The 26,737-nt window shown below is 43.4% G+C and overlaps 1 protein-coding gene across 2 annotated transcripts in view; it reads right to left on the reverse strand.

The window, feature by feature from the left end:
* Positions 1–26,737, reverse strand: part of ATF7 (activating transcription factor 7) — a 108,702-nt gene that overhangs the window by 24,500 nt on the left and 57,465 nt on the right. For both annotated transcript variants that reach the window (XM_084610077.1, XM_084610078.1), the window contains exons 3-9: positions 15,576–15,672; positions 11,806–11,924; positions 8,411–8,545; positions 6,979–7,136; positions 3,693–3,792; positions 2,323–2,436; positions 828–980 (exon numbers count right to left, since the gene is read on the reverse strand). In XM_084610077.1, coding sequence (XP_084466203.1) covers positions 828–980; positions 2,323–2,436; positions 3,693–3,792; positions 6,979–7,136; positions 8,411–8,545; positions 11,806–11,924; positions 15,576–15,672 — 876 coding nt within the window. The remainder of the gene's footprint in view (positions 1–827; positions 981–2,322; positions 2,437–3,692; positions 3,793–6,978; positions 7,137–8,410; positions 8,546–11,805; positions 11,925–15,575; positions 15,673–26,737) is intronic.

Here is a 26,737-nt window from a genome sequence, read left to right on the forward strand (position 1 = left end):
AAAATAAGGACTATTCAGCTTCATATTGTTGGAACTTACCACAGGTTACAATGTGAGAGGGAAACAACTCAACAGAGCCATCTTTACAGATATACATGACACTATTGCAAGGGAATATGGGCTTTTGTGTAACACAGCCAATCTTCAGCTGTGCTCTAACATCATTGTACAAAGTCTGACAGGCACTTAAGAGTGGATTCTGTAACACTGCAATCTCCTGCTGTATTCTGAGGGAACAAAGGAAAAACCAACAAGGACAAATCACCCCAGACTCAGTCCTCCCAGCACTACTGCATAGGCTCTATAATTACACAGCCACAATGTGAGAGCACAGTTACACTTCACTACTCACTGTCAGACAGCATATGGATATTAAACTTTTGGAAGCCTTTCTAACTGATGGAGCAGGTGGCAGTTCTGATGGAAGGCTGGCATTTGGTTAGCTGGCAGGAGCAAGTGGGGTTGATTGCCTAAGAGGGGAGTGTTTAACCCTAGTAATTAAAAAGGAAAAGACAGCAAAACACTCTTTCTAAACTCTAGAACACATCAAGTAACTGTGCCTGTTGCCTAAATCTAACTTGCACTGTTTGACAGTGATGGTAACAGAAACTACAAAAAGGAGTGTTTCACACACATTAAACCCCAACCCCCAACCACCCCACCCCCAAACCCCACAGCTCTGGATAGCATATAGGTCTGAGCAGAGAGTGACAGATTCATGAGGTTATTCCCCACTCCTTTCCTAGCAGACTAGAACTCCCAGTATCTTTGCTTCCTCCATCATCATCTTAAGCCATCATATCTTCAAAGATTAAGAAGGAGCAGACCTGTGGCTGAGCGGGAGAAGGTGCATCTGGGTGCTGGAGAAGTATCTGACCCTGCTCTGGACGTGAGGTCACCATCGTGCTTGCTGACCCCACAACCATGCTGCTGCCATTCAGTGAGGAAGAAACCTGGTGCGTCAGGCTGGCCTTCAGTCTCTGTAAAATGAGAGAACAAAACTATCAATGGGATTCAGTGCTTTTAACCAGCCTTCTCCATTCGCCTCAGAGACACAGGCCCTAACATAACTTATTCTTCACACTTTTCAAAGGAGGATTCAAATCCAGCCAAAAGCTGTTATCATGTGGCAGGTGTTGGGTGGCCCACGTGAAGATAGATGGTGGTTCTCAATCCAGTTCAGAACAGACAGGTGTCTGCATCACAAAATCACTACAGCAATTGGCACTCATCAGCTCCCCAGCTGGCAGTCTCTGCAGAAGGACAATGGACCAAATGGACTGTGGAGACTGAACAGCCTTCAGATGCTAAGAGGTGGGTCTCACACATGGGGAGGGACACAGAAGGGAGGTCTTCACTAACACAATCACTGACCCAGATGAAAGGAGACTGAAGCATGGGCATATTGTTACACACACATAACAGAGTTTAAGAATTCTTACCCTCCTATCCCCCACAATGGTTCTAGTTTCAGCTCAGTACACGAATGCAGAATGAATCTTTGCAAATGCCTAGCTAGTGTGGAATTGTAGTAGCCGTTCCTGGAAGCACCAAGGTCACTGCAGCAATGGAGCACATAATAACGTGGAAGCCCTCACTGCAAACAAGTCCACTCTAATATTATTTCAGCAAGACAAACGTGGTTTCACCATCTTTGTATCCAAACTTACTTTTCCCTCCGCCTCATCCCTACTTTCCTTCTTCCTCCTGTGTGCACCGAGCACTTGTGCTCTAAGAGCCGGGGAGGCGGAGAAAGAAATTCCTTCATAAATCTACAGTTGGAAGAGCATCCCACTGAAAACCATTACTAGAGTACTCTGCCAGATCACTACACCACAGCCGCTCCCCTCTTGGCTCTCTCCCCCCTGCCCCCATCTGTCATACTGGAACAGGAATCCACTGCTTTACAACATGTCCCATATTTAAGATGGGATCAGGAATCTTTGCCTTGACAATAATATGTAAGGTCCATATGGCAGACGGGCGGTGCTGGGTGATTTAATGAAGAACAACTTAATACTCTTATATATTTATAACACCTGCTCTCAGTGTTCCTACAATGGTTTAAGATACTCTTACTGCTGCAAAGGATTTCAGTGGGGAGCAGTCTAAGCTCACTAATTTGGGCTTATCTATTCAAGAGCTTTTGGTGTCTCTTTAGAAGGATGAGCGGGTCATGAGTATAGAGATTCTAAATACACTCTTTTCTGGAGGGTCTAATGGAGATAAGTGAAGGATTTTACGACAATTCTATGAATATATCCCCCAAAGCAATCTCCCCGGCACAGGTCAATAGGCTTCTCTCTATGTTCTGGAACTCACCATTTTAGCCTCAGAGTGCACTGGAAGGCCTGATGGTGAAATGGAACCACTGCTGTTGATGGGTGGACCAGGAATACCAGGAATGTTGGGCACCATGGACACTGGCCTAGCCAGCTACATGTAGAGAGAAGAGCACACACATTTTGAGAAGTTATGTCATTGCTACTGGAAGCGTCCCGCATGAAATGGCATCATAATAATCACTTGACAAAGCATCTTTAATGCAGAGAGCCTAGAACGTTTGACAAACTTTATAAACTATGGCCACGGGGATTGTTTCGTCAGTCACTCAAAGGTGGGCAGTCACCTCTGTGGTGGCCACAGCTGCTATTTAAGAGAACACAGCAATGGCAACCAATAGCTGAGGACAGAAAGCGAAATATACTTGGTGGCAAAATATCGTGAAAGGTCTCTCATTTCCCTCACACCCAGAAAACCTGTATCCCAAAGGGTGCAATGCTGCCAGGTGGCCATTAGAGGAATGGGAAAACTGGGGCATCTGGGTTCTATGCCCAGTTCTAACATGGACTTGCAGCACCACCCTGGTTAAGTTTTAGCTTCCCCATCTGTAAAGCAGGCATATTTGCCTGGCTTACCTAAACAGGGGAAATGGAGCTTTAGTTCTGTTTTAGAAGACACACTGAAATACTTTGATGAAAGGTGCTAGGAGCATGAGTTATACTTCAAGAAAATACGGAGATGTCCTACATGCCAAATTCTTAGCACACTGGCCATTCAGACGTGCATTCCCCTATCCCCACTGGTGGATTGCAACTTCAGCAGTCCTACTACCTGAGGAACTAGTATATTGGAATTACCCACTCAGTACACAAAATACCCGCCAAGCAGGAGACACGGGATTTGCACAGGCTGACTCACTCAACACACACAAGCCCATCAGAAGGTATATTTATTTGTGAATTTCATACCCTGAAAAATTCTCCTTAGGCTGAAGTAAAACCTGCAGTGTTAAATATAAATTACCGTTTCGCGCACTGCCCAGGCTGGGGCGGCTTTCCTGGCCTGCAAAGATTAACATGTTCTCTGTAAGCTCGAATGGTTTCAACTGAGGCATTCCGTTCCAAATGCAACCAACTAATCAGGAATCCTGCAGTTCCCAGTCCTGGATCAATGGTGTGAGCCATCTGCCCAGACCAGGCTTTATTTTTCAGCCTTATTGGCCTCTAGTGTGACTGGCATGTTATTATTACCTTGCTAGCATCAGCCCTTGCCCACTTCCACTTCAGGCTTATCTCACACAGAGGGGTAGATGTATTTTAATTTTGCAAATGAAAGCATCTGCATATGTTGGGCAGGAGAAAAACTGCCCCCTCCTTTACCACAGAGAATGTGCTAGAAGTTTCTCTTACCGATATAACAGAAGGCATCTGTACAGGAGGGCCAGGGAGGACAGGCATGGTCTGTCCATTCGCAAGGTGCATGACAAGTGGGAGGGAGCCTGTAGGAGACCTGGAGAAACACAATTCAAGCTCACATATGTCAATTCAAGTTTATACTGTACAGACAAGACTAAATAGCCCCCACCCAACCCCACCAAGATACAGGCGATTTCTAGCCTTGTCTAGACTAGGATTTAAGGCATTATGTTAGCTAACACAGGCTAACTTACATGTTTTAAAAGTCTAGCATAGACAAAGTGCAGCGCCTTTAGCATGTGCTAAATTGATCAAATTAAAGCCTAGTTTAGCACGTGTTCAAGTATACGTTGCCTTGTCTACCTGAGATTCTTAACATGTATTAACTGACGTGTGCTAACATCACATTTTGGGTATCCAGGCAAAGTTGTCTGATAACCATTTGTTGCTTGGCGCTGGCAGGACATGCTGATGGAAGAATTACGACTCTCCTTATTTAACTCCTCTATGTAAGCTTGCGGGCCTGCTTGCCAAAAAGCATAAGGCTGTTAAAGCACAAAGACCAGATGCCCCTAAGAAGGGATGTTGGACTTTAATAAGCTGGACACATTTGAACAGAGGGCGAGGATAACCAAATATTACACATTGAGCTCTCTGTTTTAGGAGGAGGAGGAATTAGTCCACCGTGAGTTCTCCCTGTGCCAGTGCAAACAGAAGCTCTGCTCCAAAACACACAGCAAAGCAAACAGAACCAATGCTGGGTTTCAGTCACAGGTTTCAGGGGAGCGATGTAACACTCCGTGCCGGCACATGGGCTTACTCACCAGGACACGTAAAAGTGCCCTTGATGCTCTGCTGTAGCTGCTGGGCTATTCAGTGGAGTCCTGCTGCTGCTCTGGTGCCCTCTACTGGCATATCCACAGAAGCACGAGGCAGGCTGGGGTACTAGATCAACTGTTCCTACATACTGATAAATTTCTGGCTAGACAGATGCATTAATACAGCCCTCATGGCAGAATGAGGTTGTGCACTAATTTAACTTTCATTTAAAAACACTGCTAACCCTCAGAGAAAACATCCTAAACAGACAGCTCTGTTTGCAGAACGCCTGAGATAGTAGGTCTGAGAAACATGAAGAGCTCCATTCACTGCCAAGGGGTGTTTACGCTGTAGCCTAAGAACGACAGGTAAAAATGCCAACAACCTTTCCCCCTGCTGATCATTTTGCAGAAACACCCGGCTAATGTGCTCATCCAGCTTCTGAATGCAGTGACAAATAAGGGATGGGGGCAGCCTGCCTCAATCGTAGAGTGCACTACTATTTAAGAAAAAAGAAAAGGAGTACTTGCGGCACTCGTGGCACCTTAGAGACTAAAGAATTTATTTGAGCATAAGCTTTTGTGAGCTACAGCTCACTTCATCGGGCAATGAAGTGAGCTGTAGCTCACGAAAGCTTATGCTCAAATAAATGTGTTAGTCTCTAAGGTGCCACAAGTCCTCCTTTTCTTTTTGCGGATACAGACTAACATGGCTGCTACTCTGAAACCTACTATTTAAAATGATGACTTGCAGTAATGTCCCCTCTCCCTCTGACTCCACCATGCCTGGGCCCACCATTTGAAAAGTCCCTGTTCAAAGAGTGTGGGAGAGGGAAGAAAGAGTGGCTTCTGAACTGACATGGTCAGGACAGAGCGGAGACAAAAAAAACTGTTCTCCTTGCATTTTCCCCTATTTTTTATTATGGGAGATTCTCCTATTCCTCCCCTGCTCATGACAGCATAAGATAGAGGCAGAGAGAACAGCTAGGAGAGGAAGAGCAGGGCTGGTGCTAAGCAGGCATCTGGGGAATGGCGACAAAATCCACTGCTACCATCCCTTCTTCCTAGCCCTGATGAGAGGGATGATGGGCCGCTGCTGGCTAAGCTAAGAACATTTACACTGTGGGTTCTGTGCTGAGGTAATGGCGAGATGGGATGGGAGTGAAAGTCACAGGGGTAAATTGGGCCAGATTCAAGTTCATACCTTTACCGACTAGGGGTGGGACTTTCAAAGCCATGTAGGGAATCTAGACATTCAATTCTCATAGAATCTGGGAATCCAGATCCTTCAGGCCACTTTGAAAATCCCAGTGTAAAAGTTTAGCTACAGAAAGTTCATACCCTGCCCTCATTCTCTGTCCCACTGACATCCCTGCGAGTTGCACTACAGGCCTAACTTTGTAGCTTCAATACATGGACTGTTCTCATTTTATTTCTCCAAGCAGGGCAATGCTCTGGTGCTTCAATTCCAGAAGACAGCATTACACCTGAGCTTGAGTCTAGTTTATGGAAAACAAACACAATACTCTTTCAAAACACAAAGACAATCATTTAACCCTTAGGGTGCCTGGAGACAGGATTTAGAACTTTCCGTCAGGAAGTCTGGACTGATGGTGCCAAGGGGTCAAAACAAACACACAAAAATATGAATTGGCAGCCAAAAAAATGGCCTTGTTAATGCAAAGACCCAGATTCAAAGAGGGTAATTAGAAAGAAGTAACAACCATGGCACAACAGAAGCATCCTGACACCAAAGAACAGAGCAAGGGCTAAATATACCTCTCCTGAAGGCCCATTGTAATGTATTTCCTGGATCATTTAGGCGCCTTCCTTTTATATATAAAGTTGAAACTACCCCACAATGCAATGCGCTCATAACCACTTCACTGCATGCCCTTGAGCCTCGAGTCTAGATTATTCCAGCGGCAAGAAGAGCAGATCATTGGGTTATCTGAAAACAAATAGCTACAGAAGCAAAACCCGACTTTGAAGGAGGCCAAAAGGTTGTAGAGGTTTCACTTCAGAAGCAACAGCTGTATTGGAAAATCCCCAAAGCTATTAAAGATTCAACAACTTTGCAGTTTTATCTAAGTCTTATCCTTTTAATCAGGTAGCAAAGGCAACTCATGATCCTCTGGCAAAATGAATCTGTGAAAGTACGTTCTGAAGTCCTTAGCTGGGCAAACCTCCTATATTACAGGCAGTGAAGGTATTGCCAGTGGAAGGATATCAGGACTGGACTGTTTTTCTTTCCCTGGGGTTGCCCCATAAATGTTTAATTTATGTTATAACTAGTTCTCATGACAGCGTTTACAGTTATACATGGAACTGCAGTGGAAGTTGCACATAGCTCAGCGCTTTTGACAATCAGGTCACATTTCGGCACTTAAATACAGAATTAAAAGCCTGACTTTAGACACCAAATTTTTAAAATCTTGGTCAAGTCTTAGCATCTTTCTTACCCAAGCTGTCTGTTGGAAGGTGGAGCCTGGGTGATGACAGAGGTAGGGGAGGGAAGAGTGGGTTGTAGCGGGTCATATCCCAAATGTAGTGGCAGTGACCCTGGACGCATGATGGTTGGAGTAGGAGTAGAAATTATAACAGGCTTTGAAGTGATCTCCTAAAGAGAATCAACAAACAAAAGTAAGGACAGATACTTTATCAGCCTCATCGTAATAATGTGCCTTCTCTCACATCTTTCTTCTGAGAATCTGAGTGATTCAGAAACATTAAACCAACTTTCACAACACCCCAATAGGGAAACGGACACAGAGTGGGGAAGGGACATACCCAAGGTCACAGTGATTCGGTGGCAGAGCCAGGAATAGAACCCCAAAGTCCCGACCCCCAGAGTCCTGCAGAAATTGTTAGACACTCCTCCTCCTCTAAAAACTAGTGGCTCCAGCCCAAGCTGGAATACGTACAAAGCGTAATTATGCAACCAGCAGTTTTGCCACCTATATTATTCTATAAGTGCATGTTCTAGGCCACTACAACAATCACCAGGGCACAGTGGACCCATCCCTATAAAAACTGCTTAACTTATTCAGGGATTCTTCTCATCTGAAGAAACCTGTGAGGGATCCCAGTCCTCAAACCTAGGCCCACAGGTAGCATTCAGGCCACAACTGCAACCCAGCAGCTCACCTGAGTAACTAGCGAAAGATCCAGAGAAGGACTAGCCTGCCCCCAAAGCTCCCCTATTGGGTAAGGAGTACAATATGAACCAGGACGTAAAAACAGGAAGTTGTCCGAGCAACTAGAGGAATCCTTAGCTAGCTGCCACTGCGGACCCCTTCTGCTTACCTGACTCCTGAGCCCTGCATTTCTGCCTACTCCCAGTTCCTGCTTCCCTGCCTGCTCCTGGTTCCTATCTTCCCATCCCAGACCCGTGTGCTCCCAGTTCCTGCTCCTCTGCCTTATCCCGACGCTGTCTCCGGCTCAGACCCTTGGCCTGGCACCTGACTGTCTCCGGCTCTGACCTTCGGCTTGGTAGCTGATGCGGTCTTTGGTTTTGACCCTCAGCTCTGACCATTAGGGATAGCTCCTGCTCCAACCACAAGGCTTGATCACCCATGCCCCAGTGACTGCAAAAACCCCTCAGATTTACCCCCGTTAGTACGATGCCAGCCTCCCCAGGAACGTGACTTCTCAGGTTTTTTTTTTTTAAAAAAGGTAGCAGTTCATTTTTGGAATTTATGTGGAAACTTAAGGACGACAATCTGTCTTAATGTAAAATCAGTTCTTCACTCTCCTGCTTAAGGAGGGGAACAGAACCTTCAACTCAAGCCTTGACAGTTAAGTGAAGAAAGAGCTTATTCTATCGTAGTTAGAATCAGTTCTCCTGGTGAAAGAGGTAAATTACAGCCAGTGGGAATGGCCCAGGAAACCTACCTTCTCTGTGATCTGTGGGGATTGAGGACTGGATACAGGACTGTCTGGAGGGGAAGAATCCACCTCAACTGGCTCCTCCTCTTTTATTTTGATGTCTGGGGTTGAGGGCAGAGACATGTCCAGAGGTCCAGCATTCTAATGGGAAAAGATTAAATCATTAAATGAAAGTTACTTCATACCACTAGTGAAACACAACTAGTTTCCAGGGCCACTGCTTAGCTGCACCTAGCAGCACTTATCAAAGGCTTTTTTAATTATTTGCATTACCATGGCACCCAGAAACCATAGTCCTGGACCAGGGCCCCATGGTGGTAGGTGCTGTACAAACAAAGAACAAAAACCAGACATCCCCTGGGCCGGAAGGCCAGTGCTTTGTGGTTCCTCAGTAACACATACACATGGAATTCTTATTACTAGTAAAAAGGCTCCGCTAAGTAGAACAGGTAACAAAGTCAAATGCCTGCAAGTTACAGAAGGCACTTTCACTCACAGAAGAGCTGTAAAGCATTGTATAAATCAGCCTCAATTATTTTATTGACCAATCATCAAAAGTAAACAAAGAGCCATGCAAGTTATTAAATACCTATGAGCACCCCATTAAAATAAAACCTAACCATATGCTTGAATTTGGCAACCCACCAGCACACCAGTTTACAAGGGTACTATATGCCCCATTTTAACTAGTTAGCAATGACTTCTTAGCTCCCCCAGACTCTGCCCAGAAGAAGGGTGAGGCAAACGCACTCATGACAGCATGAGGGAACTGCCTAGTTGGTGGCACATGCAGGCAAACAACAAAAACAGACCTGTCAAGGGACAGGGGCCTTTTTGTGTACAGTGCAGACTTCTAAATCAGGGGTGGTCAAACTATGGCCCCGGGGCCGCATCCAGCCCTTCAGACGTTTTAATCCAGCCCTCGAGCTCCTTCCGGGGAGCAGGGTCTCGGGCTTGTCCTGCTCCGACACTGCAACCAGGGAGCGGGGTTGGGGGCTTGCCCCACTCCGCGCGTGCCGTGGCTCTGCTTGGCTCCCAGAAGCAGTGGCATGTCCCCACTCCAGCTCCTATGCAAAGGGGCAGCCAGGGGGCTCCACACCCTGTCGCCACCCCAGCAGCTCCTATTGGCCAGGAATTATGGCCAATGGGAGCTGCAGGGGCGGCACCTGTGGACGGGACAGTGCGTAGGAGCCAGAGGGGGAACATGCCACTGCTTCTGGGAGCTGCTTGAGGTAAGTGCTGCCTGGAGCCTGAATCCCTTCCGCCCTCGAAACCCCTCGGTCCCAGCCCAGAGCACCCTCCTGCACCCCAACCCCCTCATCCCCAGCCCCACCGCAGAGCCCTCACCCCCTCCCACCCCCAATTTCATGAGCATTCATGGCCCGCCATACAATTTCCATACCCAGATGTGGCCCTTGGGCCAAAAAGTTTGCCCACCCCGTTCTAAAGGCAAGAGACACTTAGCCTGTGGCTCTAGAGTTGGATGTGGCTCCTTCAGTACCCTAGCTCTTATGGAGTTCATGGATCCCATAAAGGCCAGGGACATCAGAAGCAGCTCTTACGTGAGTCTGCAGGGGAGAGCTAAGTAGCCAAGCCTCTGCAGCAGGCATCAAGGAATAGGAGAAGAGAGAGAAGATGTGTCTGAGTGGCAAAAAGCCAAGTCACAGGGGGGACACTAACATGGTGGGACACTTTATCATCGTGGGATGGGGAATTGAAATAGAGTCAAAATAGGCATCCACTTCTCCCTGATGAGCCATCTCTCTAGTTGAATGGTATTGCCCTAGAGGGCCCCTGTTATAGCCGAGTTATGCAGCAGCCTTGCCTTCAATACATGAAGTAACCATTTACTTGCCCTCTTAAGCAGGGACGTTTCACTGTTAAATCACAGAAGAGAAGGGATTAAAATTCAGGAACATTTCAAACCACTTAAAACGTGTCCACGGGAGCCCCCACTATGCCAATGTTTTTAATTAACATGCACATGCTGGTGTCCAGGCCACCCTTGGAACAGCAGGACAAAACAAAACAGCAGTAACTGGGCTCAACTTAGCAAAGTGTTCAAAGCATCTCACAAATGCATCTCTAGCCAGGCTCACTGAGCGACAAACCATCTGGGTCTGAGCTCTAGTGTGCGCAGGGCCCTTCTAGGAGGGATAATTCTTTCCCTACGCCTGAAGCCAGCCAAAGCTTTGAGTTGCTGCATTCTCCTGGCTGTTGCTGGAAATATCTTGACTGCAGTTTAAAAAAAAAAAAAAAAAAAAAAGCAAAAAGCAAAAACACCCAGAAGTCTCAGAATCCTAACTATAGCTATTAGGCAGCATAGGAGATGGGTGGTCTTACATATAAAATGACTGGCTAGACTGTGGGTTGCTCAACCATTTATACACAAAACCACAAAATCTAGCTACCCTCAAAGAATATTGAAGTTCTGGGCTGTAGCTAATGAAAGGCAGGGAACTCAGAGTTAAGCATGACACGCCACCGCACTGTGCCTCGGCCTGCAGCACATGCAGGATGCAAGATCAACAAATGTTTGAAAGACACCTGGTACTCAATGAGTGAGCGAATGACAAAATTTTCTACTTTAACTCTGAACTTGCTATATTTGAACAGATTTATGCAGCCGTGTTTCTGAACACAGCTGCCAATTGCGCGTGTACGTACAAATGTACATACATATACCAATTTCATAAACTTAAAAGCCAGTCTAAAAAATACCAATGCAGTTGTACAATATGCATCAGCTGCTGTTCAGTGATGGAAGGGGTTGGAAAGAATCTCTTAAGTTGCTTGAGATCTTGCTGTCTTCTAGATCTATAAACTCTTACTCTGTCATGGAACCTCCACTCTATTTGTATGCAGCATGCAACTGTTCAGAACTCAAGAAGTACACAACAAAAGCTTGGCCTCTTTCCTATCCTTTGGAGACAGGAAAGGCAGAACATGGTCAAAAAGGTTATTTCCACAACCATGCCTTTAAGACATAGCTTTGGGAACTGCTCTTTAATGATTCTGAAATCAATGAAGAGATGCCCAGTGGGCTTTGGATCAGAGCCTAAGTGGTTAACAAGTACTTGTACTTCTCAGGCATTCCTTTGCCAGGACATGTGAGATCAGATATTGTGGGTACTGCTTTAAAAAAAAGGCGGGGGTTGGGGGGAAGCTGTAGTAACAAAAGGTTATTAAAATCAGATCTAACTGGGACTCGGACTGTAGCACAGCCAGAGTCACACAAGTTACTAAATAAATTATGTGATTGAGCTTATTAAATCTATGAGACAACAACACTTCGTTACCCTACAACATATGCCTTTCATCAGAACAACATAATTCCCCCTTCAGCCCCTACAATCTGTGAATGTTTCAGTTTTACTGGAATGGTAGTTTCTGCCTCTTGCCTTTTTCTCATCATCCTCTGTGGCTTTCTTAAATTCGTGCTCAAAGGAACTGGCCAATTCATTGAAGAGCCCCACCTCCTCACAGTTCTTCAAAAAACGGGTTGGAGTTGGAGTCTGATCTGTTCAGATTGCAACAAAAAAAATAACCAAAAGAATCAAAGTGAGGTCACAGGATTAATTTTAACCATTCTATTCATCTCACAGGACAAGACAGACCAGGAATATACACCTAACATTTAGATTCAGTTGTGTTATTTTAGGAAGCTTGGATTTTTTCATCTAGGATTTTTGTTTGTGTTCACAAAGCAAGCGACAATACTTTTCTGTTAATTTTGTCCTTTCAGCAAATATTGTGGTATTAACAAAAATAACGTATTTCAAATTGCACTGAGATCACTACAACTGAAAACAATGTATTGTTGCACCTTCCTTATTTAAAAACAGGGCTTACCCTGGCATCAGTGCAGGGTACTTGTTGCTGAATTGGTGCTGCAGGGAAGCAGAATGTTTTGTGCATGACCCTCAAGATGATAGATATAAAAAAAAAAAAAATAGTCTGAAGAAGCAGAAATTCCTCATGGTACTGTGATTTTTAAAGTAACTGCCCTGGCACTGACTTGCTGTGTGAACTTGGGCAAGTCACTAACCCTCTCTGTGCGTTAGTGTCTCCATCTCTAAAATAGGGATGTTACTCAGCTCACAGGAATTGCTGAGGATTAATTAGCGTGCACAAAGTTACTCTGAAATCCTTGGAATGGAGGGCCATATAGAAGTGCAAATTACCTCCACCAGCACCTTAGTTCACTATAATCATCTCTCTGCAAGACTGAAATGGCCAGTTTGATACAATATTAATATAGCTGGCCATGGAGCCACAATTCAGCTTGTAATTGAAGCTCAGTCTACACAGCAGAAAGTCTCCTGATTATCCAGAACACATCACCCAGTCAGTTTCATTTTTGCTTGTGATGTTAGTCAGTAGTCCAGTTATTAACAGGAGCCCATCACTAGCATATTATTCTGTTTGAATCTATCAAGCAGAAAGTTGTTTGCTTGTTGATGATGGAAGCTTAAGGAAAACAGCCCTTTTCTGCTTTACTTCAGAGTTGCTGAAACAGAAATAATTTGTACCTCCTGTCTTTCAGTGGAGGCCACCTTGTATCAACTACCCAGCACAAAAACAGGGGCTATCAATAAGAAAAGGAAGGGTCAACATTTCTGTAAATGGTGTTTGTCCTACGAAGGATTTATGAACACAGGAAATTATGCTTTGTCCTAGATCCAGCTGCTTATAACTAATGTGCTCTTCGGTATTCCAATAGTTAGGGCCCTACCAAATTCATGGTCCATTTTGGTAAATTTCACAGTCATAGGATTTTTAAAATGGTAAATGTCATGATTTCAGATATTTAAATCTGAAATTTCACGGTGCTGTAACTGTAGGGGTCCTGACCCAAAAGGGGCTGTGAGGGGGTTGCAAGGTTATTGTTCGAGGGTCACAATACTGCCACCCTTACTTTTGTGCTGCTGCTTTCAGAGCTGGGCCCTTGGCTAGCGGTTGCCGTTCTTTGGCCACCCAGCTCTGAAGGCAGTGCAGAAGTAAGGTAGGCAATACCACGACCCCCCTACAATGACCTTGTGACCCCCCCCACAGCCCCCTTTTGGGTCAGGACCCCCAGTTTGAGAAACGCTGGTCTACCCCGTGTAATCTGTTTTGTATAGAGTAAAAGTATACAAAAGACTAGAGTTCACGGTCTGTGATGTGTTTTTCAGGGCCATGAATTTGGGAGGGCCCTACCAACAGTCCTTTACTTACCACATGAATATCAAACAGAAAAGGCTTTTGGACCTGGTTGCAATGCAGTGGTATCCACACAGTGTTAAGACATGACTCAGTCTTTTCTGCATGTTTTAGGCCCAGTTTTCACAGCTTAAAAAAAAGTGTGTGTGTGTGTTTTTTTTAAACCTTGGGGTAACTAATGAGTACAGGGCTGCGGTAAACACAGTGAAGACCAGCACTTCATTTTTACGGCAAAGTAAACAAGGTCAATCCCAAGGATGGGTATACTGCTTTTCTCACCTATTTTACCTCAAAGTAAAAATGAAAGTGCCCTGCCTTCACTGTGGTTTTATGTTGGGATATCTCAAACATTAGCTACTCCGAGGTTTACAAAAAAACCAACAGATACATCCTGTTTAGAAGTGAAGAGAAGACTTACTTGTGTAGACAAGCAGTTCTACAGCCTAATCTTTTCAGACTGCAAGACAGAAAGAACCATGTGCCAATATGAATCTCAGTTAGAGTCAGGTGTGATGTAGCTGTGTAATGCTCTTTTTCTTGTATTCTTGAATGGACAGAAAACCCTATTATTATTGCATTAGAAAAATGAGTCAAGACCTATGGTACAACATGGATGATTATAACAGACTTTCTGCTCACCCAGGAAACAAGATACATGCTAAATCATGACACCGCTAACAGAAACAGAATCCTGTATTTACACTTTTCTTTCTATAGTGTAGATAGGACCTTAGTCAGAGCTGAGAAAATCTAAAACATAATTGATCATTATTAATTTGCAACCCCCAAATCACTGGTTGGCCAGTTTATACTTCAGAGTTATCAAATGAAAACTACAACCTGTCCTCCATACCCCTTTTGGGAAGGTAGGGCAATGGAGAAAGAACATTCTTTGCGCACCATGCAGTCTCCCTTAGCCTCCAACTTCACAGAATGAAAGGAATACTATCCAAGTATCTTCAATATTCATCCCAGCATTTCCTGGCCAGGGTTCTATACAATCTGATTTACAACTATTCCAACACTTCTCTATGGATACTACAATATGTCCCCCACTAGGAAGCATTTTCTGCCTTTACCACAAATTTCCCCAAAGTAGATAAACTCAATAAAGATCCACCCTATGTAGTGATTAATCGCATGGCCGTAAGAAGTGGATTGAGTTACAACTGCTTTCCTCAGCCCCAAATCTAGTGACAGTGTTTGTCCATTTAGTGAGCTCCCCTCTGCCCCCAGGAGAAATCAAACTGGGCTCTCACATGAAGTCTTTGAAATAAAATTAAAAAAGAAAAGAAAAAAGATTTCCTCCTCCCTTCACATTTTCAATATAACAGCAGTTTCATTCAATGGGTGACACAATCCCTGCCCCCTTTTAAGAAACCAAAATGCAGGAGGATTGACAGGGTGGGAGAATATCCATAACTGGCAATGATCCGCTGCCAGACAGCCATGTACATTTTTCTCAAATCTTATAAAGGCTGCATGGACTACGTAGAGTAATTCCAGAGCAACTCATTTGGGCTTCACAAATGCACTCTCGGCAGTAGCCAATGCACTAGATGGAGTTTTAATTTATTAACTGCCAGCCTAAAAGCTCAAGAAAATTGACACCTGGGCTGAGGAGAGGAAACTGAGTTTGTCGGCTTTTGTTCATCATCCTCAAAGTGCATGAAGAAATGTGAAAGACCTTTTGTCTGTAAATCTTCCAGAGTCTTGATAAAAAGGGTGAGTATAAAAAAAATAAATAAATAATCCTACAAAACCTGATACTACCATAAAAAATGAAAAAAGTAGAAACTTGGAAGCAGCCTCTGGCTTTCCTTTCCCCCTGATTAAATGCAGATCACAAGAGCTTTTTATGGGCGGTAGAGACGTTTTTCAGTACATCTGGTCCCTGGTATTAATCTTACAGTCAGGCTATATTAATGTGCACCATTGTCAGAGCTGACCAGGATTGAGCAGCACATACCTGCTATGATGACTGAATCGGTTCTAGAAGGACCAAATTTCAATGTCATCTCATGCTTGTGTTTATGAACCGCCAGGTGGTCCTCGTTTGTAAACCTCTGAAATGAAACAATTTAAAAGAGTGAATAAATGCATTTTATGGTACTTCCTGCAGTGGAGGTGGGGTGGAGAAAGGGAGGGAAGAAAGCCACCTGAGAGAGGCTGTAACATAATCGCTACATAGCATTAAGCAAAAACAGAACAGGACAGATTGTTTGAGAAGCGGCATGTGAGCACATCGCTCTAAATGAAAAAGCCATTATGTTGGCTTCTGGTGAACAGGGAAAAATATTTTGAACAATCAAATTTTAAATATAAAAAAAAATGGTGGGGGCCATGCAGTCGCTTGTAACCAAAAGAGGAAATGCAAATTATTCTCACCGCAGTGCTCTGTGAAGTGTACCACTTTATTACTGCCTAATGGAGAGATAAATTATTCACTATTAGGGGGATCAGTTAACTTCTTGGATCATGTGTAATGGAACTGGCATCCGCAAGGCAATTCGGGCCCAGGTTTTATGGAGCAGGACAGAGCGAGACTGCCTGAGATCGATGCCCAATGGCTATTTCTAACGGCATGGAGGAGCACAGTTGCACAAATGCTGCTCCCACAGAACCAGGAGGACACATTTCAAGCGCAATAAAGATGCCATCTAAATTCCACCTGCAGCATAATTACAGAATAAAAGTGCATGCAAGGGCTTTTGGGTGCTGCTGCTGAACTTGGCTTTGCTTCAATAGCTCAAGAGGATAAGGGGAGTATTGGGGATACGGCAGTCTCATTTAAAAACAAACAAAGGGATTCACCCCCTTCTTGTTCCTGGAGGAGCGTTACGTGCAGACTCGTTTTTTAAATCATTGTCTCAATTTCTGCCTTTTTGAAATAAAAGGTACAAAAGGAGAGAAAGAGTTAAGCTAAATAATAATAAAGACCAGAGAATGGATTGCGCCTCTCCTAATAGACTGCGACAAACTGTTAGCTTCAGAGCATTTCATGGGGCCATACTGCAGGATTTTTATTCATCCAGTAGTTGTGCAGTATTGTTCTAACATTCTCTTGCTTTTAGACATAGCTGCTGCATCGCAGAGAATTTTATAAGGAAAGGGAAAAGGAAAAAAAAAAGAAAAAGAACACCTGTTTCTGTGAACTAGCTAAAGCGCAAACCGGTAGTTTGATCTCTATATGCTCATTTGGGTCTAGATTCTTTTTCAAGTAGATGCATGTCCCTGAAAGCTACATGTTGACCCTGCAGCTTTCCTTAATAAGCATTGCTGAGAGGAGGTTTATAATAGTGGGGGGAAAGAGAAACATAGGTATTAATGTTTACACAAAACAAAAAGTTTATTTTTCCTTTATTATAATAGAAGATATTTTGTAGAACATCCCTCAAACAAACTGTGTCTCAAAGTGTCTGTGAACGGTGGTCCATGGTCACAGCTTTAAAAAATTTGTTGGTCCTGAAAGCATTTTAGTAGTTCTATCAAAAGGGTTTCTACCTCTAGAAGTTTGTAAAATACTGGATTTAAGTATGAATGCCACCTTATTTACTCTCCACATTCCCCCTGTAATATTTCTCAATAGTTTAACAAATATATTTGTCCTCTTCCTGGGGTACCCTCTCTTCAAAGTTTGAGAAGCCACCTGAAACCTAATGATGTCCAAGCAGATCCTGTTTCAATGTTCAATTGAAGCTACATCTGCCAAATTAATTTATGCTGAGAAAATACTAGACGGAGGAGAAAAATTAAAAGACTGAAAAAGGTTTTTACTGTTCACGATTTTCAGCCTGTGTAGGTGGGTTTGTTTTTTCAAGAGGGAAAGGGTTTTTTCCAGCATTTTTTTAAATCATGCCATAAAGCAGGGGTGGTCTTTTTGGCAGGCTGCTTTTGACCATTTACTGGTATGCTTCTAACATACTCAGCTGCCAGTCCTGCTCTTCCTCAGAGAGACAATGACAAGTAGTTGTATGAGGAAAATAAGTAGGTTAAGACAAGGAGAGAAAGAAAGAATACATGTGGGCAGGGGGAAAGGAGTTTCAAATCTGTACCTAGAAGCAAGACTGCCACTATTTCAGCAGTGGCTTTACATGGTAAAAATGCAGTTACACCAAAAATGAAACCCCACAGGTCCAAGTCCTGTTTCTTTGACACTACAATCTGGTGCTAGGTAAAAACGTGGAAAGATTTTTTTTTTTTTTTTAAGTCTGACGAGACTGCAAGCAGCAGCAAGAAGACTAGAAGCCATTGGGAGTGGGAATCAAGGGTATTTATTTTCCATAAAGGATGGTTATGTGGCAATGAGTTTTAAAGAAAGTGTGGTAACATCACATTATAGCTCAGTGTGCTTCAGTAATGAGATCTCTGTAGCCACCTAAAAACTATGCCACACTCTGGAAGAGCCAGGCCTTTTAGTCAACTATGATTTGGGTTCTGCAGCTTTGGTACTCTAGAATTTATTTTAATTGCCAGTTATCGTGTCTTGTTCCATCTTGGGAATTTTTAGGGCACTTTTCATGTTTTTGTTCTGCATTACAGCTCTATGTAACATCTTTATGTGGTCTTACAGGCTTTGGAGTGCTCTCTTCCTCTACACATAAATGCTCAGAGACACAATATATCTCTCTACGTATATTTCCAAACACCAAAACCTAGAGGCTGAAAGCTGGCACTTCAGTCCTAAATCATGTCATTTAACACAGAGGGAAAAGTAAGTGGAGGATAACAAAAAACAAACAATGAGTTACAGCCACAGCATCAGCTTTAATATTTAATTTGCTTCCATCAGCATCTGTCACATCCTCCGTGTTATTTCAGCCTGAAGTTGGCTGTTTCCCTCCTGTCCCCAAATTAAGAAGATGTAGATTGGCAGCTCTTTGGGGCAAGGATCACGTGTTTAAATGTGTTTGTACAGAGGCTACGACATCAAGATCAAGGCCTTGTTAGGAGTTTCTGGGTTATTAGTGCGATATAAACATTAAATAGGCATCAAGCAGGGGAGAAAAAAAACAGCTTATGACAGAAAACCCAAGAGACTAGGGGTACCCCACTATTTCAAATGTGGCCCTTGCAGGCCAAGCTGCAGTGCCACTACCTGATTGGTGTATAAATTTACATTTTAAAAATAAATGCACTCAGACATAAGTATTTGCATTTCTCTCTTCCTTGAAAGATGGCGGTTGAATTCACTAGATTACACAACTTCAGTGGAGAAGCTTCATCCTCCTGCAGTTCCAGGCTCATTTTTAGGAGTCTCCAGGCTGCATTTGGCCCCGCATGCTCTTACAAGAGACCCATAGTTCCCCTGGTACAATGTATTTAGTGTGTGCATGGTTATTTAGAGTTTGGGTAAACAAGTATCTGTATTTATTTACCCAAGAGACAGTAAAAGTTTTCCAGAGAAGACAGATTTGGGGCATATTAGGTTGGAAAGTTTGCATTCTTTATCCAACAGGCCATGACAGCCCCACGGAATAAACATTTTGGTAATTTTAAATGCACTAATTTTAAAATGTTTATTTAAAAAGCTACAATAACTCCAGATGGGCTGAACATTTCAGTAATGTAATAAGGAGATAGAGAATAAGTACACTGGGCCAAACCATAGGTCTTTACACAGGCAAAACTCCTGTCAACTCAATAAGAATGAGTAAGAAAAGAAAAGCAAGGACTTTGCCCTTAGCCTGCACTTACAAAGCCCACAAAAAACTGATACAGGCAATGGGAGAGCTACACTGGCTGCTTGTTAGGACAACCTGCAAATCCCAGGATATAATGCAGCCAGGGCACAAACATCAAGGTGGAGCATGCTGGGACCACTAGTTTTTGGGGGACAAGCTCTGTAATGAAGAGGAAAATGGTAGCGGACTGCATTTGGCATGGAAGTAGTTCTCAAAGCACCTTTAAATCTGTTGTGTCAAGCCCAACAGCTTAACATACACATCCAGAAATCTGTTGGCCTTAAAGACCTATTTTTCAAGTAAATTTAAGAAGAAAGGAACTCCAACTATGAAATGCATTAGCTCCTTGGGGGAAAAAAAAAACAAACCAAAACAAAACATAATGGGTCTAAATTACAAGGCTGCAAACTGTGCCACAGAATACACTTGTAAAAGGAAATTTTAAGTGAAAGTGTGAGCAGACAGCACATTTTCATTGGAATGAAAAAAGACTGGGAGCCAAGATCTTTTGCACCAAGCTGCGGCCCACAATACGTTTTTACAGCTACATTAATAAACCCTTGTTAATAGTGGGAAAATGAAATGTTGACCCAACCTAACTAACTACAGTGTCACAAATGATTTTGCAGCACGCAGATACCATGCTAATGGCAAAGCAGGGGTATAAATATCTTGATGGGCACCGTTCGCAGTGAATTAAAACAAGCCCTTTATTGCAGTAGTAAATTTCCGGGCACTGCTTACACTACATGCATCAGGCAGCATAGGGCGGATACAATGAGTCAGAAGTAGTTAACGTTCAAAGAAAGCCAAGCTCTATTCAGGAAGCTCACCTGCCCCTCCTCCCACCCTCGCTTTAATTCTTATAACGGAATGGCCTTTTAGTTGCTAATAATAAGGAAGAATGAGCTTGTGATTAAGGTTCTGGAGATTTGGGTTCCCGGATCTGCCATAGACTCCCTATGGGACCTTGGGCAAGTAACTTCATCTATTTCCTTTCTGTAAAATGATTAGAATAATTCTCTGTCTGACTGACGGGTTATGAGAATAAATTCACTAATGTTTGTAAGGTGTTCAGACGCTAGAGTGATTCATATATTCTAAGGCCAGACTGGACCATTGCAATTATCTAGTGGGGACTCTAGTAGCACCCAGACAGACCTGTTTTCATTGTAGAGCAGGTGCTGGGGCAAACATAGCTGGTGTTGGAATGACTTGTTGCGTTCTATTATACCAATAGTATAGCTGATTTGTATATTTTTACACTTATTTGTGGAGGTGCACAAAGTTGAGTTCAAGGAGAATCTTCTCAGAGATTGCCCGTGCCCCTGCACGCTGGCTCGTTCCCACTGTTACAACATAAAGGTTCACAGGCAGACAGACTATCACATGAAGAGTGATCTTCAGAAGTGGCCCTCCGCTCTCATTGTGACACTTATGGGCACATTTTCAAAAGCACCCAATGTACCGCGCTATTTTAAAAACATGGCAAGTTGGTTTGGTGGCTAAACAGGAGCAGAGCTCTTTTGAGCAACTGGCCAGGCTGGTGTGAGTGTTGAGAGTGTGGTTCTACTTGTATGGGTCCTTCTGATGGAGTAGGTGACACCAAGTGTGTGAATTAAGTCAGAGAAAGCAGAGTGAAAAAAGGAAAGAATGGATGCTCACAAGTTATTGGGCTAGTTACTGAAGAGTTCCTAATGACAGATTTTCCTCTTTAAAGTACATGACACATACACCTTAATGTTCCTACCATGGGGATAAACAGACTGTTCTGAAGAGAGCTGAGAGCGACCTAATCCTAACCAAAAAGCAAAACAAAACCAGTGTGCAGAGTATGTGTTAGAGCAGGGAAGGGGAATTTGGGTGCTTGGGTTCTATTCTCAGCATTTCCACTGACCTGCTGTGTGACCCGGAGCCAAGTTCATTTCACTGAGGGTATGTCTATGCTACCCGCCGGATCGGGTCTAGACGTGATAAATCAACCCCCGAGCATTCTCCCGTCGACTCCTGTACTCCACCACTGCGAGAGGCGCAGGTGGAGTCGACGGGGGGAGTGACAGCAGTCCACTCACTGAGGTGAAGACACCACAGTAAGTCAATCTAAGTAAGTTGACTTCAGCTACATTATTCACGTAGCTGAAGTTGCGTAACTTAGATCGATTCCCCCCTCCTACCCCGCCCCGGTGTAGACCAGGGCAGCGTGACTTAGTTTCCCCTTCTACGTAATGGGGACAATTATGACTTGCGCAGTAGTACTGAGAGCCATAATTAATGCCTGTAAAGCCCTTCAATATACTTATGTGACAAAGGATTAAATCAGTAAATAATGAGAATGAGGGTAAGAAGCTGAAAGGACATTTTCTCATGATGTATCACTTAGGTGGTGATCATGCTACGATATTTTTCTAGCAGAATTATATGTTGACAGTCTAAACTGATCTAGTCAGAGTATACGTTTTAAGCCATTTTCTTTGTTGGTCTTTGAGCATGGACATTTCTGTCTTTAGTGTCCGCACCACCAAATGGTTAGGCATAAAGTGCCTTTCCCATTTTAAAGTCAGTAGCACAGCACAAGGCATTTTCCTCCCTGTTTATTAGCGTCCCATGAAAATCAGAAAATCCCTGGCTAGTATAGTACTACCTGAAAACAGCATGTCTGATGCATTTCTGGGCACAACACACACACACACTCACTCACTCAGACTGCATCCAGATTAAGTCTTTAAATGTTATTTTTGGCTCAGGCAGCTCCAGAGACCCATGTGGCTATGTCTTTTACTTTAAAAATGTGCTTACATCCTGGACTATGATTAATTCACATTTCTTTCCTTGTTTAAAAAAAATAATCAGAAACTTCAGGCTCTGTTCACAGGCAACATTTTATTTCTGTTATTAGGACACCAAGACTGCTAACTGGCTCTTTTGATGTTCAATCGCTTTAGTTGGGGTTAACATGCAAAAAATTGGGACGTTTGCCACTCCTGGTATGACCAACCTACAAAATCTGCCATTTTCTTAAGCAGCTGTGCATCTCACTATGCCCATAAACTGTCAGAGATTTACATCAGACAACATGGCAGCTACAATCTGCACTCAAATGATTCTACGCAGTAAAACTTAGACATGAAAGGAGAGATAATCAGTGTAGTGGCTACTGCCACTTAGTAGACCCAGGTTTGTTCCCAGAAGCAGTTTCTTCTTCTGCCAGCTGGCACCGGTTGGAAGCACTGCAGAGGTGGCACACTTAGTCCACAGGGGGACAGAGCATCTTAGATTACTCAAGGGCTGACTTTCCTGACTGTTAGGCAACAGAGATAACAAGTTCTGGAGAAAGTCGCATCTAGCCCCTCCTTAGCCAGAAGGGTAGTGCCTTTGAATGTGAGTGGGTAAATAATTTACATTTCTATAGCTTCTTATCCCAAAGGGCTTCAGGTACACATGCAACTCCACTGAAATGTGGGTGGTAACCATCCGTGCACAGTTCACCAGAGGTTCTCAAACTGAGGGGCATGACCAGAGAGCAGGCACCGCTCTGCCTTCAGACCTGGGTGGCCATATATGTACGGGGGGGGGGGGGGGGAAGAGGGCAGGCCATAAACTACTACAGACACAAATAAAGGGAGGGGCACAATCAAATAAGTTAGAACCACTCAAGTACACTACGTAACAGTAGTGAGGACAGAACATTGTTGTCCAAGGCCACAAGATACAAACCTCAAATCTTATTTAAAGTGCTACACAGTAAGAAGGTATCTACCTTGTCTGAAAGGCACCTACCACCTTGAATGTCCATCACAGCAGAGAGGATTGCAGCTTCTACAGGCTTGTATACATCAAGTTAGCACAGAATAGCTGTTGCAATTTAAATTCACACATTAGCTTATTCTGCGCTAACTCTACCTAGGAACAAGCATATATTGCCCTAAAAGTGGCTTTAAAGTGGATTAAGCTAAACTGCACAATGGCGCTGTTAGTGCAGAATAAGCACATCCCACAGAAGGGACAGAGCAGAATAGCTATTGCGCTTTCAATTTACACCTGAACTTATTCTGCACTAACTTCCTGTGTAGACAAGCCCATGTATCTTAAAGTGCCCGGAACTCAAGTTTGTCTAACTGGAAGGAGTTCCACTCCGTCATGATTTGAACCAGTGATTAATATGTGAAGCTTAGGTCACTAAGCCAACCCTTCAGCTAAAAAGGAATTTCCTGGAGTGCTGAGGAGCTAGGTGAGGGTGGACAGAAAGATGAAATTTGAGATGCTGTATGGATGGCATAGAAGGAAAGCATCCAGTGACTTGCATCCTAGAATGGAATGGGTATTCTGACATACCTTGGGCACCAAGGCTGCCCAACTTAAACAAAAAATAGGCAAAAGTTTTCAAGCATGGTTGACTGAATTTGGGCTCCTAAATCCACGCTTAGGCTACTAAATAAAAGCAGCCAGATTTTCAACGATAAACATCAGTTTCTCTCATGGATTCAAACCCAATTTGTGGGTGATGAGCACTAAGTCAGGCTACTTTTGTTCAGATGCCTAATTATGCATGTGGGTATTTAACTTTAGGCAACCATTTAAAATAAACCTTGGCCAATAATACTTCATACTTTTGATCTGTAGAATACAAAGCACTCTACAAAAGGTGAGTCTGATTATTAACCCCCTTTCACAGTTGGGAAGACTGAAGCATGGGAAAGTTATGGTAACTTGGCCAGGTCAAAGAGCATTCATTGGAACAGCTGAAAACAGAATCAGGTGTCCTGACTCCTAGTCTAGTGTCCCATCCATAGCACCATGCCGCTGCTTCTTTGTGCAATAGAACAGCTTTACATTATGTGACACTGGTAGCTAATTAAAAATTTATTCAATAACCTTCAATTTTATTGAAATAAATCTAAAAATGCACTACAGTGAGGAAGTAAATAAGGATTATTACATTCTGCATTCTAATCCCAGCAGGACCAAGGTCTTCCTGTGTAACCTTGGGTAAATTATTGACTCTTTACATCCCTAGTACACAACATAAAATGAAGATAATGCTCCCAGCATCACTAAGGTGCTGTGAGGATAAATCCAATGGCATGACAGTGTGCTAAGATACTGATCAGGAACACTATAGAAATTAAAAATGAAATGGAAATATACATTTGCCCCATTAAGGGGCCATTTAGAGAGTTAGTTTAAGATCTTAGCAGTTCCTGCACCGCTTGAAAGCTAGGGAGTGGGGACTAAATAAATGGGGCAGAATCAATGTCTTGGGTGGGGAACAGGGAGACACTGTCAGAGTGGACTCCCTAAGAGTTCAATCTTTGAGGGGGGCTATTTAGGGATCTGCGGCAAAAATTGGGGATTGGTCCTACTTTGAGCAGGGGGTTGGACTAGATGACCTCCTGAGGTCCCGTCCAACGCTGATCTTCTATGAGCTGCTCTACAGCAGCATTTCTCTCTAGTGCAGTTTAGGAAGTTGTGGCATCTAGGAGGAAAGGGGTGAATTATGCAGCCATCTCACAGCCATACAATCATGTTATGTATGGGGCCTTGCCCACATCCAATCAGGGGGAAAAAAAAAAATCAATCAGACCCAGTGGTGGTGGTGGTGTACAACCAAAAACAGACGGCAGATCTACCACAGAAATCTAATACTGGGTTTCTGCCTTCCACTGCAAGACTCTGCTGTTTACTAAGTGAGTCACACTTCCTGCTTTGAACTCGACAGCTCCTGAATGAATAATCTGGAACTGAAGAATCTTTCTCAGCAAACAAACAGCATCAGCAGCAAGCCCTGCACTATGAGAGAGAATTTATAGAGTGAAAAGAACAGGAAACTCCTTCCCAAAATACCCAAAGAAACAAGAATGTGTGTGTGTAAAAGTAATTAAATCAGAACTGGAGCTGATTAATTTGTCTACAGGGTTGAGGATTTGTGCTTTGGGAGGTTGTACTGGGATCTTAAAAAGTCTCTGGCATATGGCCCAGTCCATCAATAATGTACAGGCAAGAAAGGATTTTGGCAGCAGGTGCTAGCACATGCAGTTACAACTGCTCACTGGTGCAAGTCAGAATGACTTTCAAATTCCCTGCCAAACAGTACATTTAAGTTAAGTGCTCACACTTGTTCAATATGCAAACCTTAAATCGCTGGTAACAATGGAGGGTTTGTACCAAGCATGCTTCCACACCTGGTGGAGATGCTGCAACGCTTAGCAGAAAGTGAGCTCTGCAGTAAATAGCCAGAAGTCCTTCCTCAATGCCAGGAAGGCGATGAACTGAGTTCTTGAAGCAGGGTGGAGTAAAAAAATAGATGTTACTAAAGCAAAAATACTGTTTTGATTCAGGGAGTTGAGCCAGAACTTGGGCTTTAAGATCTTTTCCTTAGTGCCTAGAGATATCAACTGCACACACTCGGCATGCCTGGGCAAAAGACAATCATAAGATCCTTGATGAGTGGATGAAACAACTAACAGCAGTGTAAAGTCTTCATCTCCTCTCATTGCTAATAGTTAAGGGCTACTATACCCTGGATTCTGTCACATTAATTACCACCTGAAACAGTTTTATATATCTCCCAGATTACTGGTGTACAGGCTAATTATGACTTGGCTTTCTTCACCCAGAATGGCTTTAGTTTTCTTCCTATCCAAATATACCACGCACCACTTTACTAAGGTTTAGATGGATGGGCTACTGTTTCAAAACTTTGCCCCAAAGTTAATTTTAGAAGTTAACTCTCCTTGACAAAACTCTAATGGGGCAATGGCAAAATGAGTATTTTTCCAGTTTGTTTCTTGTGTCACAACTTCACACATTGCTCAGCAGTATCCTTTTCACACCCTTGATTAGAAGTGGATGCAGTATTCCAAACAAAATTGTTATGCCCTGGAAGGCTGCATCCGATGAAGTGAGCTGTAGCTCACGAAAGCTTATGCTCAAATAAATTTGTTAGTCTCTAAGGTGCCACAAGTCCTCCTTTTCTTTTTTCTTGGATACATTCACGACATCTTGTACCTATATTCTACGTATCTGTCAGTCTATCCTTAGAGCCAAATATTATATAGATGCTTTTAATGCACTGGCCATGATCCCCCCGGCGCTCTGAGCAGGTCTACACTTGTTGCGCCGCTGTAGCGCTTCAGTGAAGACGCTAATCCACCTCTACAAGAGGCAGTAGCTATGTTGACGAGAAAAGCCCTCCCATCGATTTTGCGCTGTCTACACCAGGGGTTAGGTCAGTATTATTTTGTTGCTCAAAGGTGTGGATTTTTCACACCCCTGAGTGATGAAGTTATACTGAAAATAAATTTATAGTGTAGACCTGCCCTTTCTAATGGTCTGTTCTATTTCATGAAGTATCTTGTTACCAATAAGGCATTATTAAAGTGAAGAGAGTTTGTTGTTTTACGTCTCCAATTAGAGGGCAGAAGAGAATTAGTTGCATGGAAATACAGAA

The sequence above is a fragment of the Lepidochelys olivacea genome (assembly GCF_965140295.1).
Source record: "Lepidochelys olivacea isolate rLepOli2 genome assembly, chromosome: 20".
NCBI classification, from domain to species: domain Eukaryota; kingdom Metazoa; phylum Chordata; order Testudines; family Cheloniidae; genus Lepidochelys; species Lepidochelys olivacea.